The sequence below is a fragment of the Schistocerca gregaria genome, chromosome 8 (assembly GCF_023897955.1).
Source record: "Schistocerca gregaria isolate iqSchGreg1 chromosome 8, iqSchGreg1.2, whole genome shotgun sequence".
In the NCBI taxonomy this organism is placed as follows: Eukaryota; Metazoa; Arthropoda; class Insecta; order Orthoptera; family Acrididae; genus Schistocerca; species Schistocerca gregaria.
This window is the reverse complement of record NC_064927.1, coordinates 206335346-206353094: the sequence shown is the minus strand read 5'-3', so window position 1 is coordinate 206353094 and position 17749 is coordinate 206335346. Positions and strand designations below refer to the sequence as shown.

Genomic DNA, 17749 nt, shown 5'->3' with positions numbered 1-17749 from the left:
CAAATTTAGGGCTAGCGTAAAGAAAATCGTGCACGTTTTAAGACATACTATAAGCTTTTGTGAAACGCAGCACTTTCAAAGGGTGCTATAAAAACTTAAATGCTGCATGCACAGCAACAGTGCTAGCACATTATTCTTAATTAATGCTGTAGACTAGCAAAAAATATTTTTAAACGTAAATTCGAGAAGAAAAACACCATAGTTATACGCACAGATGCAAATTAGATTAGGCCTACGTGAACAGTAGGTCAGCGCCAAAATACAAAGCAACAAATACGCTCTCATTCCAAGTGTTTTTATTTATTTTATTTGCTAAACTACTGTATTACAAATCGTAAACCTTGGGATACAAACGAGCCAACAAAGTGCCGCCGCCAGTAGTGCAGTTCCAAGAAACATAAGTTGTAGTGAAGTTCGGAACAGGATAATACGATCTGGAAAATATTCGCTAAACGCTGATAAATCACCAGCTGAAGGACCAAGAAAAGGTGATGTTCTCTAACAGGTTCTCGATGCAGATATGTTCTAACTTCACAAGAACGTATTAGATTTGTACTGGCTACATTTTGATCGCGCCTGGAAAGAAATTGGCACTTACATCTGCATAAGGCTCCAACCATTTTTTAAATAATGCATTGAAGTTGTCTTCAAACCTGTACTTATGTGCTTATTGAACGATATTTGCTGATCGTGAGATTCATGCTCAAATGTCCGGACACTCAGGAGAGCATGGACTACACATTTTTGTAATGAAAGTGTCCTCAAAATGAGAGAAAATTCGCGTGGTGGTCTCCTCATGCATCTAGCGAGCCATTAACAGAAACACTGCGTGTAGCACAGCCAGTAGTATTCAGCATGTGAAGTGTCCTTGACTAGCTGATAACAGGACATGCCCTAAAGTCCTAAGTGACAAGTTGCCGTTAGCTTTCAAATGACATTCGACGCTGCCGTTGAATTCTGGATAAACAATATAGTGGCATTAAACACGTTTCGGTACTGCATTTGTTTTGGAGGCATATGCTGTTTTTTATGTCAACTTTCCACACTGTTGGAAAAGTGGAAACGAAGGTTACCATATTCCTATTTGTGTGCGAGGCTACGCGAGATGTAGGCATTTGCTCTTATGAACAACATAAATTTTGTCGCGTTGCTCACACGTCCATGGCTAGTCAAAAATTTGCCAAACCGGGTGGGACATTCGGAGTTACACACATTCAGAATGAAACCAGTGTTCACAGAATACACAGGGAGTCATTCCATGACTCAGTTGATTACAAAAACAACCTCGAGCGCATGGGAAATGAAACAAGATATTGAAACATCTGACGCAATTGATAGTAAAGTGCGCTTTTTTGTTAACCAAGCAAGTATACCTTAAAGGTAAGAATCACTTCTCATCGCCTCAACAGCACAGGATAAAGCAATCAGACCCTGCTCACAAAGATTAGAAGACTGTGTAGCAAATCATTCAAGATGATGTCTGCAGTCACAGACGACGACACGGCCTTGGAAAAGCCTACATACCATGCACTTTGTTTTTGGATCCCTACTTTGACACACATTCAACCTCTGTCCACACTAAATGTCTGTTCGACGGCTTAGCGTCTCCAGTAGCATATGAATTTTCGAATGATGCAATCTGCACAACCGAGACATCACTTCGGGCAAACACACGTACCTGGTGCACATTGCCAGGATCTTGAAGATGAGCCCGCCCAGACCTGCATAATATGAACTATACAGCGTTTGCCATAATAGACGGTGGAGAATAATTATCATTTCTTGCATGCATTCATTCATTTCTTTCTTATCTCACAGCCTGTAATGAGAAAGATCTTTTTTCCGGCATCAAGACCTCCGTGAAGCCGTCAGCTCTCCTGCCCGTTCCATGGGTTTCCGAGTCCGAAAAAGGACGTAGGGGTACAGCAGGAGGTGTTTAATCGATTCCAATGAATCTACTTAATTTCACTACATTTCGCATCGTTTAGCGCTGCCATCTAAGTCAGTCATCTTACCATTATGATCAACATCCGAGGAATAAACAGCTGTCTATCCATTATACCGTCTTCCCAGACTTGCACTCGCAAGTTGACCTAACTCGCGTCATTCAACAAACAAGCGCTTCATTAATGTAAATTTTTCTTTGAAAATCGCGGAACTAAATTTGCTTCATCAGTAATACACGCCCTTACACAACTATAACTTTTTAGAGAGTACCTTTCTGCACGTCAGTGATGGCTTAGGCATCAGGACAATCTTGGCAACAGATTCATTATTGCCCAAAGGACAAATTTTTCTGTGTAGTAACACAGCTTTGCCTGTCAAACAGCTCAGTCATCGCATCCCAATTTACTAATGGTAAATCTGAAGAATTAATCAAGGGAAATATGTGCAGGCACAATATTGTTCACTCTGTTACAATATGTTCAGAAGCAGTCAAGTACAACTTTGCAGCCTTACTCTCAGGGCTTACCTTAAATTTTGATTCTTTTGCCAGGTGTTGCCGCAAAACGCTTTTGCACCGTAGTCAGTTCATCTGGTATAGGGCAGAGGTTAGGATTAGCATCCATAGACATTTCATACGCCAAGTATTAGCAACTAGCTTAGCGCCCGCCGCTACGCTCAAGCAGACTGCATGGTCTGTACACATTTATTTTGTTTTTCTTTAATCGAATTTTTACGTTGTTCACAAATTGCAATACCGTCTAAACTTTTCACGCTAATTAAGGCCATAAAGCACGGTATTTTCCAAATGTACTTCGACCAGAAAACCATTATGGTAGCTAGAGTGAAAGTTTTTGTTAATTACACCTTTTGTGTTCTTGTGGTAGTATTTCCATAAGTTTCATCCACTAACGTATCATGATTTCCATAGTAACGAGTGTTACAGTTGAACAGCTGAAATAACAGATTTTTATATTTCAATAACACTGTATTAAAATCTCGGTAACTTAAAACAGCAGCATAATGGTATACTGTGCCTCAAATAAAACTTTTCTCTGAATTTAAAATATAAAATAACCACGATGTAACGGGAATTACATAAATGCACCTGCTTGCTGACGTGGACGGTGAAAATCAATGAAGCCTTTGAGATTTTACATGATAGAAACTTACCAGTTTAATTTCAGACCAAGTAAACATTACAGAAACTAAGAGTTATTCACAAAACAGTATTTTTCCGGCAATTGAACTAATTTTAGTGTAATGGGTGTTACATAGTTCAGATAATGTATTAGAACTAAACGAAATTTCCAGTTTCTTTAAGAGATTAGGATGAAATTGTAATATTGAACGATAAATGAACATAAAACAAGTGAATAGCAAATATTAAATAAGGGCTAAGAATAAGAACATTTCTTGTGCTTACATTTCTTGTGCTTAAAAATTTACAAAACTAAGAAATACATTAAATGGGAACATTAGTGTATTAAATCCATATTTTAATATTTAATGAATTCATGCACATATTTAAGTAATACCAACAACTCCACTGTTAACTTCATTAAAGTCTGTTCCCTCTCATTTTGTTGTTGGGTATTAACAATTTGCTAATAATCTGGTACAACTGGAGAAATGCAATATCGTTGTCATCTGGGATCAAGGTTTTACTGTACTTTCCAATAGCTTTCACAAACAAGACTTGCACAACATCTTCGTCGTCAAGATCACTTCCACCTTTCGTTCAAAAGACTCATATTTCCTTCAAAAATGTCTCTGCTCACATATGAAGACTTTATCCGTTTGCAAATGTTTTTTTACATATTTATGGAACTCCTCAGCTGTAGTTATGTGTACTCTTCTTGATTTCATTCCAGTTCATACACACTGCTTCACAGTGCACCCTACTCCGTCCATTGCCCCCTTTCGATGTGAACTTTGCAAAACTTCCATTTGCAATCATTAATGCCAAAATCATGTGCCACAAAATAGTTACTGGATAGCGTAAACTTGTTTTTAAATTGGCTGGCAAAATATTATCACTAAAGAAATAAAACTTTATTGTGTGTTTGTTAGTTTTGAAGACTGCGCTATAGCTTCTCTGTCTGTGATTTGTCTTTTCGAATGCTGAAACTACTGAGGCTGTGCATCCTTAACATAGGAGTAAATCTTAATTTTTTTTCATCTATTGCATTATTTGACTTTCCTGAATTCTAGGTTATCTTGGGATACCCATGAACATGTTCCCACTGCTGCCATACCATTTCCTAATTTAAATCTTCGCCAGGAATTAACGTTTTCATGTCATGGGAACAGCTTTCCAATTGTTAGTCATACAGTTTTCATTTTTTATATCAGAATGCAGCTGATCTATCAGTAATTTATGGTGTCTTGAAAAAGAACGAACAACTTTTACAATTGACTGAAGAATATAATACCTGCAGAGACAAACATTGTGCGGTGTGTCTGATGCAGGTAGAATACGAGATGTATGCAGAGACTAAAATTTAGATTTACCTGCTTCAGTATTAGTATAGCTCTTCTAAATTCTTGATATGTTTCCCCTATTGATAAGGCCTCTTGTATTTTTTAAATAAATTCTCTTTTACCAGTATGTGGGCTTTTAAAAGATTTGACATCCTCGTTTCTTGGAGCTTGACGTCAACGCGACAAAAACTTTCATTTCAACTTTATAGCATCATCTGACAAAGATATTTTAGATTTCGTAGCAAGTCTTACAGAAGTTTCTAGCACATCTGGACCAGTAACATCAGCAACCATTTTTTTATCACAGCTGTCTTCTTACCTGGACTTTTAGGTAAATATTGTTTTACCCTACTTAGCGCTTTTCCAAATGATTTACGACAGTTAAATATTCCTACTGAAGACTCGTGTTTTTGAGAATTTTTGCTTCAGAAGCTAAGGTTTCTCTTGTGTTTTTTAAACTCTTGCGTTTTCTTTTATCGTTCGCACGTTCTTCCTAATTTCTTCCTAATGTTTTCTTTCATTTTTTGGGGCTTCAACCTGTCACGATGCCGCTCCTCCTGCAAGTTCTCCCATTTTTTGGTATCACTTTTAATTTTTTCCGTACTTATTAGATAGGGTCATTTATAACATATCTTATGTTTATAATACAACACAGCTACTTTATCTGAAAGCTTACAAAAACATGCTAAGGTTGCAGTTTTCATGGAATCCGACATATTTTTTTATCAGTTTTCATAGATTTAGCTTTAAATTTTTTTAATGTAAAGAAATATTTTCTAAATAAATTCCATTCACTGTTTTACTCCCTTAAGATTTGAGTTTACAAAACCAGGGAACAGGCAGTTTCTCGCTTCAGAATGAGAAACCAAATACTTACTGTCACAGATTTAGTTTTAAAAATGCTTTCATAGTGAAATATTTTCAAAATATTTTTCCTAACGGGTTGAATTTCGAAAAACAATGAAGCAAGTATTTTTTATTTTCAATCAGTACGAAACTCCAAAATTTCAGATATTTAACTTTAAAAATACTTTCATAATGAAATATTTGGTAAAACATTTCATCCGCTAAGGAAATATTGATAACATGTTCTACATAATTTTTGTTGCGTTATTTTGATACTTTTAATGGAGTAACAAAAACATTTCATTACTTAGGCCACAAATTACTTACTATAGTCCTGCAAGTAAGTAACATACACAACAATAAATTGAAATAGTTGCTGTGTCGACTTGAAGTCAAATTTAAAGCCATTCATAACATTATGTGTACTGAAAGATGCCATGTCACTCTTCTGCATACCCTTCTCAAAAGGCTTCGAAAATAGAGATAGTAAAGAAATCGAGCTGTTATCAAATAGTGGCGTATTTTGAAACTAACAGCACATGAAACACACTGCACATGTGATCCGCAACAGTAATAACGTGCACTTATTTTCGTAAGTCTACTTGACAGGCATAGGTACCTGAGTAGTTATACAATAATTTAATAACATATGCAGAATCCTTCTCTGTTTTCCGTACTTTTCATTTCCCTAGAGCACAGATGTGATATGTCGAGCACCCTCCGTCTGCCACTCACATTGTTCGTTACGACCGAAATAACTGTTGCTTTTTCGATGGAAGGTTGGCGTTTAACGCTCCGTCAGCCACCAAACGCAAACTGAGGTAGGGCAAACTTAGACAAGTCAATCGACCGTATCCTTTTCGAAGGAACCATCCCGCCATTCATCTTAATCTATTTATGGGATATCACAGAAAACGAGGGCTGGCAATTGAACATAAGTTACCACAAACGCCAATCTAGTGGCTTAAGCTCTGCGCCACTTTCGTCAGTGCTGTGTTAGTGACTTGCTTGTTCTCTTGCTGTAATGCACACCTTTAGCCTGTCTCAAGATATCCACCACCACCACCTCGCAGTGTTGTAGTTGTCCTTTTGGTGACACGGCTGTCATTTTCTCCTATAATCTAAGGGTATTTGAGCTGATTTTGGTGCAGGTAGCCATATTGACTCCTGAAGCGTGGAGCGTAGAAGATAACATGAAGAGAGACGGGTCGCACCTAACTCATGAACTCACTGGAAAAAGGGGCAAAAGGAATATTCGTGGTCAAAGAATAGTGCAGCGCAATTGTTAAGAAAACTTCATACTTGACACCAGGACCCATTTGAAACTATTACATACACTAGAATTTTAAGGATGATCTTAAACCGGTGCAGGGTATATAAAGTACAACGGAGACGGTCGGTGCACGTAAATACACTGACATGAATAAGTATCGACATTTTTGTTTCAGTACCTATGGTATCAGTAACGATATCAAATAACGAATATTCGACCGTTATATAGTATCGTTACAAACATGATACTGACTGTATCGGAATCAATTTTTCACAACTAGTTGCATCAGAGTCAAAATGTATGCCGTATCTACGTAATATACATGAAATGAAAGTGCAGTAAAAATAGGTTCGATGTGCAGTGTGCTATGAACATGTCATATTTCGCCAACGTATTTCGCTAATCCGTATTACTAAACGGCTGAAACGGTTCAGTCGATTACTCTGTGCCAGTAGCAGGATGGCTGTCTAACGGCTTCCAGGCGCAGCAACAATTTGACTCTCAGTATTTCACATTTCATTTACCTAATTATTAACCGAACTTTGTAAAATGTTTCCGTAATCTTCTCATGAAGACATGTAATCTCACTTTGCAGTTTAACACAATAATTCAAGTATTAATGTGTTAAAATTGTGGGTATGACTTAAGACAGCACAACTCGTGCACTAACTACCCAGGCTTTTCATCCGTACCTGACATGCAGAGCACTAAGCGACATCCAGCGAACTTTAAACGTAAATTCAAAGATTTTCCATGGTCTATGGATGATCCTAAAGTAGCAAAACCAATATAATTATGGTTTGGCTTCTTCTACCATTACGTTTTTAAAGGCTAACGCCAAATATTGGCACAGTAACTCATTTGTAAGTCAATCAGACATCTGAATCTCTTTTATACGTGGCAGTCAGTCTTTAAACAATTTTGGGGGCGGGGGAGGGGGGGGGGGGGTGTTACGGATATTAACTACGTTAGCACTACCGCAAAGGACAACTTTGTATAGCACACATTTTACGACCAAGCGTATGTCTTTATGCCAAGATGGAATATTTGTCCCTTACTACTAACGTTTGTGGGGATAATCTTACGTTGATATTATTTTTACATTTCGCCTTTTGCTCTGTGTAAGTCCCATTCTGTAAAAGTAAATCTTAAATATACATAAAAAGTAATAAATACCTTGCTATACTTGGGTATTGGTACCGATACCAAAACTGGTGTATTTTATACTGGATCGTCCATAGTTGGACTAAACGAAAAGTTATCGTGAAACCCTGCTGGGTTAATTGAGAGAACGGGTAGTCCATGTTGACAGCAACTACTGTTACTTCTGCGGTATGTCCCACTTAGGTTTCATGACGTGCCAAAATGCAAACCTGCCGCCTTGGTTCCCAAACTATCTCCTCTGAACAATACTCGTAAAGGGCATGAAGCGTATTTGTGATTATATTGGTATAGCTGCCGTTTTGACACTTCCACGTCTCTCTCTCTCTCTCTCTCTCTCTCTCTCTCTCTCTCGCTCGCTCCCATCGTTCTATACCTCTCTCTGTATTCCTTTTATTAAGGTGATTTAGACGGTGGTATCATTTCTTTTGTTGCAGAAACTGACGAAATCTGTGGTGAAATCGTGCATAGGAACCATAGGACCAGAGCGCCTGTACAGGTATGTGAACCTAACTTTAGCCTAGCATTACTCTTCACAGTATGTTTTCCGCAATCGTGTGGGAGTGTGTTTTCGCTGGCCTTTCGAAAACAATTTTGTTCTGTGAGGCTTTCGAGTGTGTTGCCGGCTTCAGCATGTTTCACAAGGACTGTACATCATCAAAGAATTTTAACTACAATCCTTTTACCTCCCATGCAGAAGTTTGTTTGTTATTTTGTTGTATGCGTTCTCTTGGAACCACACTGCTACAGAGCTAATGATATCATTTTGTAAGCATTACAGTAGTAAAAAAGCGTGTTATAATGCACTCCTTGTATCTATATTAAGATAATTAAAGCGCTGAGGCCAAAATCATAACTCAGTGCAGATGGCTGGGCTTGAGAATTTGTCACAGTTTCACATCCAGCCCACCCAGGAGGCTCGTCAGAGCTCTCGCAGCGCCACGTCAGCAATCTGCTTACTTCTGTTTTATGTCACCTAATGTGAACGGTGAGTAACGGAACTTCATGAGATCTCTGATGTCTTTCCACACCCCTGTCTTAAGGCGTCGGAAACTTGTATTACAAATCTGATATCCGTGAGTGATAAATTCAAAGAATAAAAAGTCTGCTGTCGAGAACAAAAACAGATTATTTGAAAATAAAAATAATAGTGACGAAACGTCTTAATGTGATTACACGTTTAGCTGGCTGTGTCTGGTGCCCATGAGTCTTAGGTGGAGAAATCCGTGACTGATTCCAAAGATTTGTGGTACTTGTCAGTAACAGAAAAGAATTGGGGCACATTGAAAACGTGTGAGGTTTGGTACGCCGTAAGTCTCGATGACGACGAACGGTACTTGTTCGATACAAGCACGAAAGAAATAATTGCAGACTTCTCAGTAGACTTATTCCGTCGAAAGAACTCTTACCCAAAGCATAATTTTCCGATATTTATTCAGACGTGCGTAGGTTCGGTTTCCTGACGCTACGCTGACGCCTAAGGCCAGCTGAAAATTGAGGCCAGAGCACCATTTTCGTTTTAAAAAGACGAACACAAGCATACAATCACTCATTTTATTGATTTAAACGAAACATTTTTTCCAGAAAGGAAGGGGAAGAGAGAGCATAATTTGCACAGATATTATCAATTTCTGAATACTGTTTCCTCGGAATAATTTGTGAATATTTTGTGTCCGAGCACATTTTCCTCGTGTGCAGCAGCAGAGCCCGCGTGTGCTGTTTCACCTCTGCTCCGTCTAAGAGTGGAACAGTGGCAGATATAATTACAAACGAACTTTGTCTGAGATATGAAAAGAGACGGAGAAACGCCTTCGTACCAAGGAAAAAGGGAAAGGTTGCGAGGAGGAGGAGGGGGGGGGAGGAGGTGATTATATCTGTAATAACTAAGTTTACTTATTTATTCGCTTGCCTATACGGTGAAAATGTGTCGTAAGTGGACTATTGGATCCATTACACACAATTCTCGAGCAACTGTGCACCTAAACATGCTACTAATGTCTAACGTCCACTACCACGATACATGTAGACTAAGGAACTTGCTTCTGGGAAACAGTTCAGCGCAAAAGAAAAAAAATTGTTGTACGCTAAAACAGTGAATGAATGTTCCTGAAAGTGCACATAGAGCAGGCAGCTGTCCTGTACCAAATCTCTATAAACAGATTCAGCACAGCCCAGTGCAAAAATAAGAAGCAAAATCCATACGGCAAATACTTAGTTTTTCATTCAGTTGCAGCGATGGAAATGGTCAACCCTGGCAGCTGTGCAGTCTGCGTGTGTGACTGTCGTGAGCAACATGAGTCAGATTCCCGGCACTGTCAAGGATTTTTCCTTCATGGGACGACTGGAATGTGGTGCGCCGGCAAAGAGGCCAGCTGGGAGAGTGAGAAGTTCGGGAAGCTCTGCTGGCAACATGCTCGTCCAGTGGCGCATTTGTTAAGTGGATGAGGGGGGGGGGGGGGGGGGAGAGGGGGGACCAGCCATCGAGCGTACTCTAGCGCCTGAATGCGGAGTTTGGTTAATGTTAACAATTACTGGAAAAGAGCAAGGCGGAGGAAGGGTGTGTAGGACATTACTGTGACATTGTGGAGGGCCTACTTGAGCTTCTGACAATGAAGTCGTGCTCTCGCCAGATTGCCCTGATCTTAGACCTATCGGTTAGATATGTTGCTGTGTGAATGCTCAGCTATATTAGGGAAGGCGCTGCAGGCAGCGTGGTTCCAGATTCTCTTTTTTGGGCTATCATCTGCTGGGTCACTTCTAGATCGTTTGGATAGCAGTATCTGGTCATAACAACTTGGTGTCAGCTGCCCGACTGTAGATGTAAAAGACTGCTGGTAGAGAAACAGAGCAGAGATGTGTGCGGCTCTGTCTAATTAGATGCATCAGATGTAACCGACTGACAGAATAAGGTCGACCAGATGTCAGATATGTCTGACCTCCCGAATTGTGTTACACGCGAAACAGATGCTCTGCTGTCAGTCTGTTGAATAATGCCGCGAAGTGCGGTATCTAATCTAAAAAAAAAAAGTAGGGTGAGCGAACGAGGCCGCTACGCCGCTACTGCTGTACGTGAGTGCCAGAAACTTGTCGCGCCCTGATAACTGGACAAGGCTGGTATTTTGGGGAATCAGGGTTCAGCAATTCCGATTTAGACTTCTTGCCTTTTCCGTAAGCCACTCCGAACGAATAATAAAATTTTCTGAACAAGATCATAACTACATAAGCGCTCTTTCCCTCGACACGACCTGTTTCTGGCCCGCCTGTAGTAACAGATGTGTCAAGACACACCGCAGCCGACCTCTCACTGCTACAGTCGTAGCTGTCCACATGACGCTCCTGAAACGTGCTTTCAGCGAGACGTGCACGTTACCACCTACCCTTGGCTGTCGTAGAGTCGTGAAGTGAGTTCAGCACATGTTTTACAATTGGTTATTAAAACGACAGAAAATAAGGTTTGCGAATATTTCATTGCCTATTCCTGAAAAAACACGCACATACGCACACAATTTCCTCATTTTACATTTTATTGTCGATTTTACTTCCGTTTCTCAACTCACATTTTGAACGGTATCGTTAGCAATAAATTTATTGCTTCAGTTAGTACAGCTTGCCATAATGCCTCATAAAAGACAACGGAGTAAGAAATTTGCAATTCCTGAAGAATGTCTTCCTGTAATACTCGAGGAGGTGGCATACTTTCATATTTTACCCTGATTAAATGAATCCTCGATGTTGCGTCAGTCGCAACGGTCTTATTGTGTGGCCGCAAAGATAAACGGACATGCTCCTTGTTTCAAAGATCATAGGCAGATTAATGGAGAATGTGTGTATTAATACCATTAAAAACACAACTTATGTTTACATGACCTATGAAACACACTGAAATTGTCAAAAGTATAGATCTGCTCTTGTTGTCGAAAAAACATCCTCCAGGTTTTCTGACAACACAGCAGAGTCCATCAGTTGTAGTTAACCTTGGTCCGTGAATGTGGCTGCCTACAATAAACAGTTCAGTGGGAATTCAGTGAAGTCGCTAATACAAATATTGCCCGGAAGCTGCAACAGCATTCGTGCTCATTAGGATTCCCATCTGCAGGGGCGAACGTACGCTACTTCTTGAAATTCCTGACATATTCTGTAATGATACGGAGAAGGAGTAAATGTACTGCCCTCGCAGAGCGAGAGTTCTGTTTCGTCTCGTGCAGAGGTATCGTGACCGTGCTGTAGGGAGCACGCTGTGTGTAGTATTGTTTGTTGTGGGGCCTCCCGAGAGCGCCGCCGCAGGCAGCTGAGCGTGTGTTTATTATTGAGCCGGGGTCACGCCGCTATCTGCGCTAATTCTGGCGGGCTTTATCAGCGCGAGGCTCGAGGCAGCGACCCCGCGCGCTCTTGGCACGGGACGGCCCGCCTGCTGCCAAGCCTGCCCTGGCCAGGACCGTAGGCCCGAGAGCTACACACCCCCCCCCCCCCCCTCTCCCTCAATCTCCCGCCTGTGCCGCTTTCACTATTTATTATTCTTTTCCCGACATTGCCAAGAATCAGCAACATTCCAGTCGAACGTGATTGTTAAAATGCTTGTTTTGGAAACATTTTATTTTCCATCACAATGACATTTTCAATACGAAATTACTGATGACCTTCAGATTATAGGGCAGATGTGGTGGGCTACTCGAAGCACTGAGGAAAGCCTCGTACAAAAGTCCATCCCCTGTTGGGTCAACAGCTAACCAGTCACATGCTGTTGACGCGTATCAGCGTAATTTTAAAAATCACATGACAATAAATTACATTCAAAACAATTCCCTGATATACTCATAACCCTGCGAGAAAGGTTGTGGCGAAGAAAATATTGTAATACCGTCCACACGGACGTTCTTCGTGTTACCTTTTTTTGTTTTGTTATCGTTTTGAAACTCCGTGAATGTTATCCTGAAGGAAAGTAAATCGCAACCAGATTTTTATGCGGGGTGTTTCGGAAAGTGTGACCTGATTCCAAAAATCGATATTTATTGACAACAATGTGCTGCAAACTGGAGATAAATTGCAAAATACTCAGACTTCAGATCTTAGCTATACTGTTACAAATGCTCTGTTTCCTCTTGGAGCAGCAGGAACGACATCTCGACGATAACTAAATTCGTCATAAACTTTACACAGTGTATCTGCCTTTACAGTATTTATTGCGGATGTTACTCCGCTCTTCACATCACGAGGTGAAGGGGAGACGAACACCCTTTCCTCCCTGCAACTCCACAAGAAAAAAATCGCATTGGGTCGTGTCTGGCGATCTTGGAGGCAAAGACTGCGGCGCCGTGTATCGGGATCCCGTGCGCCCTATCCAGCGCTGTGGCAGTGTGCCACTGAGAAAGTGGCGTACGTTGCTGTGCCGGTGTGGTGGAACTCTATCCCGTTGGAAAATAGCCATCGAACTCCTCTTGAAGTCGTGGAAAAGGTCGATCTACAGCGTTTGAGGATAGTTCATAGCAGTCAGTGCGTTTTTCTCAAGAAAGAAGAGACCATATACTACAGGAGAAATGGCACAAAAAACGTTCACCTTAGCGAGTGTATTTCGTCCCCAGTAATGTCATTAGCGTTCTGAAGTCCTCATATGCACGCTTTACCGCTGACATGAAATGTTGATTAATCAGTGACAATTAACCGAGGTAAAATGTACAAAGGTGTTGTTCGTGCTGCTGCTGGTGGTGGACACACAGAGCATTTATAGCTAAAACTTCAAGATTTTGAGAATAGTTTGCAATTTATACCATGTTTGTTGTATGTTTGTATCAATAAATATGAAGTTTTGAAACCTTTTCTTTAGCACCCTGTTATTTCTGGTTTGATCGTTTTCATTCCGAAGGCATTTCTTTTCGCAATAATTGAATGCCGTATGCGATCTTCGCAACTGTGTTTTGTAGCCGCCGGTGCGGTGAAAGTGGAAGGAGGAGAATTATCACGTAATCTGTACTGTGTCAAAAGGCGACCACACACGTTAGCTGCAAGCTGAACAGGCATTCGTGTGCAAGCGTATGTTAATATCTTTTGCCTCCGCGACAGGAAAGCTTGTAAAAGAATCAGTTTGTACTTCAAATCCTTGGAGCTAGGACGACTATAATTTTATCGTTTCGGCCGGCTTTACTGTTGTGAGGGGGGCAAAGAGGCAACGAAATTGGAAACGCGATAAGTGATTAAAGACTGCTTACTGAAATGAAAATGTTATTACTGTGTGAGTTGAAGCTATACCCTTCAGACTGGTATTACGTGATGATCGACTGACGAAAATATTTCAACCTCCCACCACTGGTGGCACCATTCATTAAACGGCACTACGCAATGAGACACTCCCTGACACCGCACAAAAGACTGACAACAACATCGCACTTTGCCCGCATCTCGTGGTCGTGCGATAGCGTTCTCGCTTCCCACGCCCGGGTTCGCGGGTTCGATTCCCGGCGGGGTCAGGGATTTTCTCTGCCTCGTGATGGCTGGGTGTTGTGTGATGTCCTTAGGTTGCTTAGGTTTAAGTAGTTCTAAGTTCTAGGGGACTGATGACATAAGATGTTAAGTCCCATAGTGTTCAGAGCCATTTGAACCATTTTTTGAACATCGCACTTTCCCGCGAGCTGATCGGCTATGAAACTGCAAATAGACGTCTGTAACACGCGAGTGTAAACTTATGTACTTCATCTCTTCCGGCTCCAGAGCAACAGGCGATACCTTCCATTTCTTCCCTCCTATAGATGGTTCTGGGAGATTTTATCTTTCTGGTAACGACGTAGCACTCTGTGGAAGCGACAATGGCTTTGTACTTCGCTTAAAGATAACTACGCAACATCTTTCTCTTACGCAGATAGCGAGGCTGGCTTTCGTGTACTCTAATACCAACAATCTGAAATTTAGTTGCTTGGTGTGGCTCGACATAGTGGTGCTATGAAGATTCTCAGAACTGTTTACCCTGTACACTTCGGTACACCTGCACGAGTGTGCATAACTGGAAGTCGAGTAAGCCTCATGCAGCTTGAACAGCCAGGATGCCGGCACAAAATTAGCCTTCTGACTGTCAAACACGCATATATAAAGCACTTGATCATGCACACGTGTCAACCGTATAGTTAGGTGAATGGCCACCTCTTACGGTTCGAGCACGAAGTGCGGCAACCCACTCTCATTTAATTTCAGGCTTTCTCAGGTATGTGATGCTATGTGTGGAACAGTGCACACAGTAATACAGACTGGCGACACCTAGCACGTGTAAGAAACGCTCAAGTACGTGCAGATATCGCTACTGCAATGCAGTCTGTTATGGCCACTCTGAGCGTTCTAATGGGGTCTTTTACACGAGTTTTTCAGCAAGTCCTACTGCATTATGTTAAAACTGTGCTTTCACATCTGAGTACTAGTTGGCTGCCTGTTGGCGTTTTCTACGTGTTATTACTCAGGCAAGAGTGTGTGACTCTGTTTTGGGAGGTTAACTTTCTATATAGCTGGCGTTGTATCTTAAATTTTGGCATTAACTGCTGTTGTCTGCATTTCCAGTTCGTTGCTATTGTGTGTTTGACATATCTAAATTTGTTCATTGTTCAACGGTATTAGTTATCTTGGCCCTAAATTTTTTTATCTAAGACTGAAGGGAGTGGTGCTGTTTCGGGCTGCGTGGCTTTCGGTGACGCTTCTGCGCCGCTCGTAAGCAACCAGCTGATACTGGCTGTGACAGGCACAGTGACTTTACCTAGTTTATCCACACATTGTCGAAGAATGGGTTGCTATGTTCAAATTTCCAATGGTTTAGTGTTCAGAATGCCTCTAAAATCGCCTTGTGTGTGTTGTGTGTCTGAAACGAGTGCTTCAGACTTTTTCAAAGAAACGTTGTTAAATCAGAAGGCTTTTTCGAAATGTTACACTATTACCTTTTTTCAAAGTTTCAGAGCATTTAACACACTTTTTTATGATCTGTAAAAACATCTCAAGTCATCTGCAGACAATCTAGACTGGTTTCCGCAAACTTTCACGGGATTTGTGTAAAAATTAAACAACTTATAACATGAAGCACGATCCTCAACCAATTTACGTTTGACACTTCCGGCGTAAGACGTATCATTCTTCAGCGTCGTATGTAATTGTACACGTTTAAGTTACCGGTTCATTTTGTTGTTTGCTTCTTGAGGACAGGTATCTCAATTCCTCGAAATTGTTAATTCCGCCCACGCATACGTCACTGTACCCAGTCACGTGATCTGCTTAATTCTGATAACAATAATTTGCTTTATCGAATAATACCTGACCGAGTTTGTCATTTTAGGGTCCATGTGCCTCAGTTAGTCCCCTTCCTCCATGTATCTCGGTTGAGTTGGAACCCGTACTTTCATATACTTAACAATTCATTGTTGTTGTGGTAGTCTTCAGTCCAGTCTGGTTTGATGCAGCTCTCCATGCTACTACATCCTGTGCAAGCTTCATCTCCCAGTACCTACTGCACCTACATCCTTCTGAATCTGCTTAGTGTATTCATCTCTTGGTCTCCCTCTACGATTTTTACTCTCCATGCTACCTTCCAGTACTAAACTAGTGGTCTCGTAATGCCTCAGACCATGTCCTACCAAACGATCCTTTCTTCTAGTCACATTGTGCCACAAATTCCTCTTCTCACTAATTCTATTCAGTACCACCTCATTAGTTATGGGACCTACCCATCTAATCTTCAGCATTCTTCTGTAGCACCACATTTCGAAAGCTTCTATTCTCTTCTTGTCTAAACTATTTATCGTCCATGCTTCACTTCCATACTTGGCTACACTCCATACAAATACTTTCAGAAACGACTTCCTGACACTTAAATCTATACTCGATGTTAACAAATTTCTATTCTTCAGATACGCTTTCCTTACCATTGCCATTCTACATTTTATATGCTCTCTACTTCGACCATCATCAGCTTTTTTGCTCCCTAAATAGCAAAACTCATTTACTACTTTAAGGGTCTCATTTCCTAATCTAATTCCCTCAGCATCACCCGATTTCAATCGACTACATTCCTTTATCTTCGTTTTGCTTTTGTTGATGTTTATCTTATACCCTCCTTTCAAGACACTGTCCATTCCGTTCAACTGCTCTTCCAGGTCCTTTGCTGTCTCTGACAGAATTACAATGTCATCGGCGATCCTCCGAGTTTTTATTACTTCTTCATGGATTTTAATACCCACTCCGAATTTTTCTTCTGTTTCCTTTACTACTTGCGCAATATACAGATTGAATAACATCGGGGAGAGGCTACAACCCTGTCTCACTACCTTCCCAACCACTGCTTCCCTTTCATGCCCTTAACTCTTGTAACTGCCATCTGGTTTCTGTACAAATTGTAAATAGCCCTGTATTTTACCCCTGCCACTTTCAGAGTTTGAAAGAGAGTATACCAGTCAACAATGTCAAAAGCTTTCTTTTAAACTAAAAATGCTAGAAACGTAGGTTTGCATTTCCTTAATCTAGCTTCTAAGACACGTCGTAGGGTCAGTATTGCATCACGTGTTCCAACATTTCTACGCAATCCAAACTGATCTTCGCCGAGGTCGGCTTCTACCAGTTTTTCCATTCGTCTGTAATGAATTCGCCTTAGTATTTTGCAGCCTTGACTTATTAAATTGATAGTTCGGTAATTTTCACATCTGTCAACACCGACTTTTTTCGGGATTGGATTTAATATACTCTTCTTGAAGTCTGAGGGTATTTCGCCTGTCTCATACATCTTGTTCACCAGATGGTAGAGTTTTGTAAGGGCTGGCTCTCCCAAGGCTGTCAGTAGTTCTAATGGAATGTTGTCTACTCCCGGGGCCTTGTTTCGACTCAGGTCTCTGAAAGCTACCCATTCTTATTCTACAGTGCTTCTTTCCCTCATGCTTGTCAGTCGTTCCCGTATACTCTCCCTGAAACTCTGTACATCCTCTGGTGTAGTCAGTTTATCCATGTCCCATCTCCTTAAATTCCCACCTTTTTGCAGTTTCTTCAGTTTTAATCTACAGTTCAGAACTAATAGATTGTGGTCAGAGT

At 40.9% G+C, this 17749-nt stretch overlaps 1 protein-coding gene across 1 annotated transcript in view; it reads left to right on the top strand.

The window, feature by feature from the left end:
* LOC126285114 (uncharacterized) overlaps positions 1-17749 on the top strand; it is a 455226-nt gene that overhangs the window by 269024 nt on the left and 168453 nt on the right. The window contains exon 5 of the mRNA XM_049984437.1: positions 8146-8207. Coding sequence (XP_049840394.1) covers positions 8146-8207 — 62 coding nt within the window. The remainder of the gene's footprint in view (positions 1-8145; positions 8208-17749) is intronic.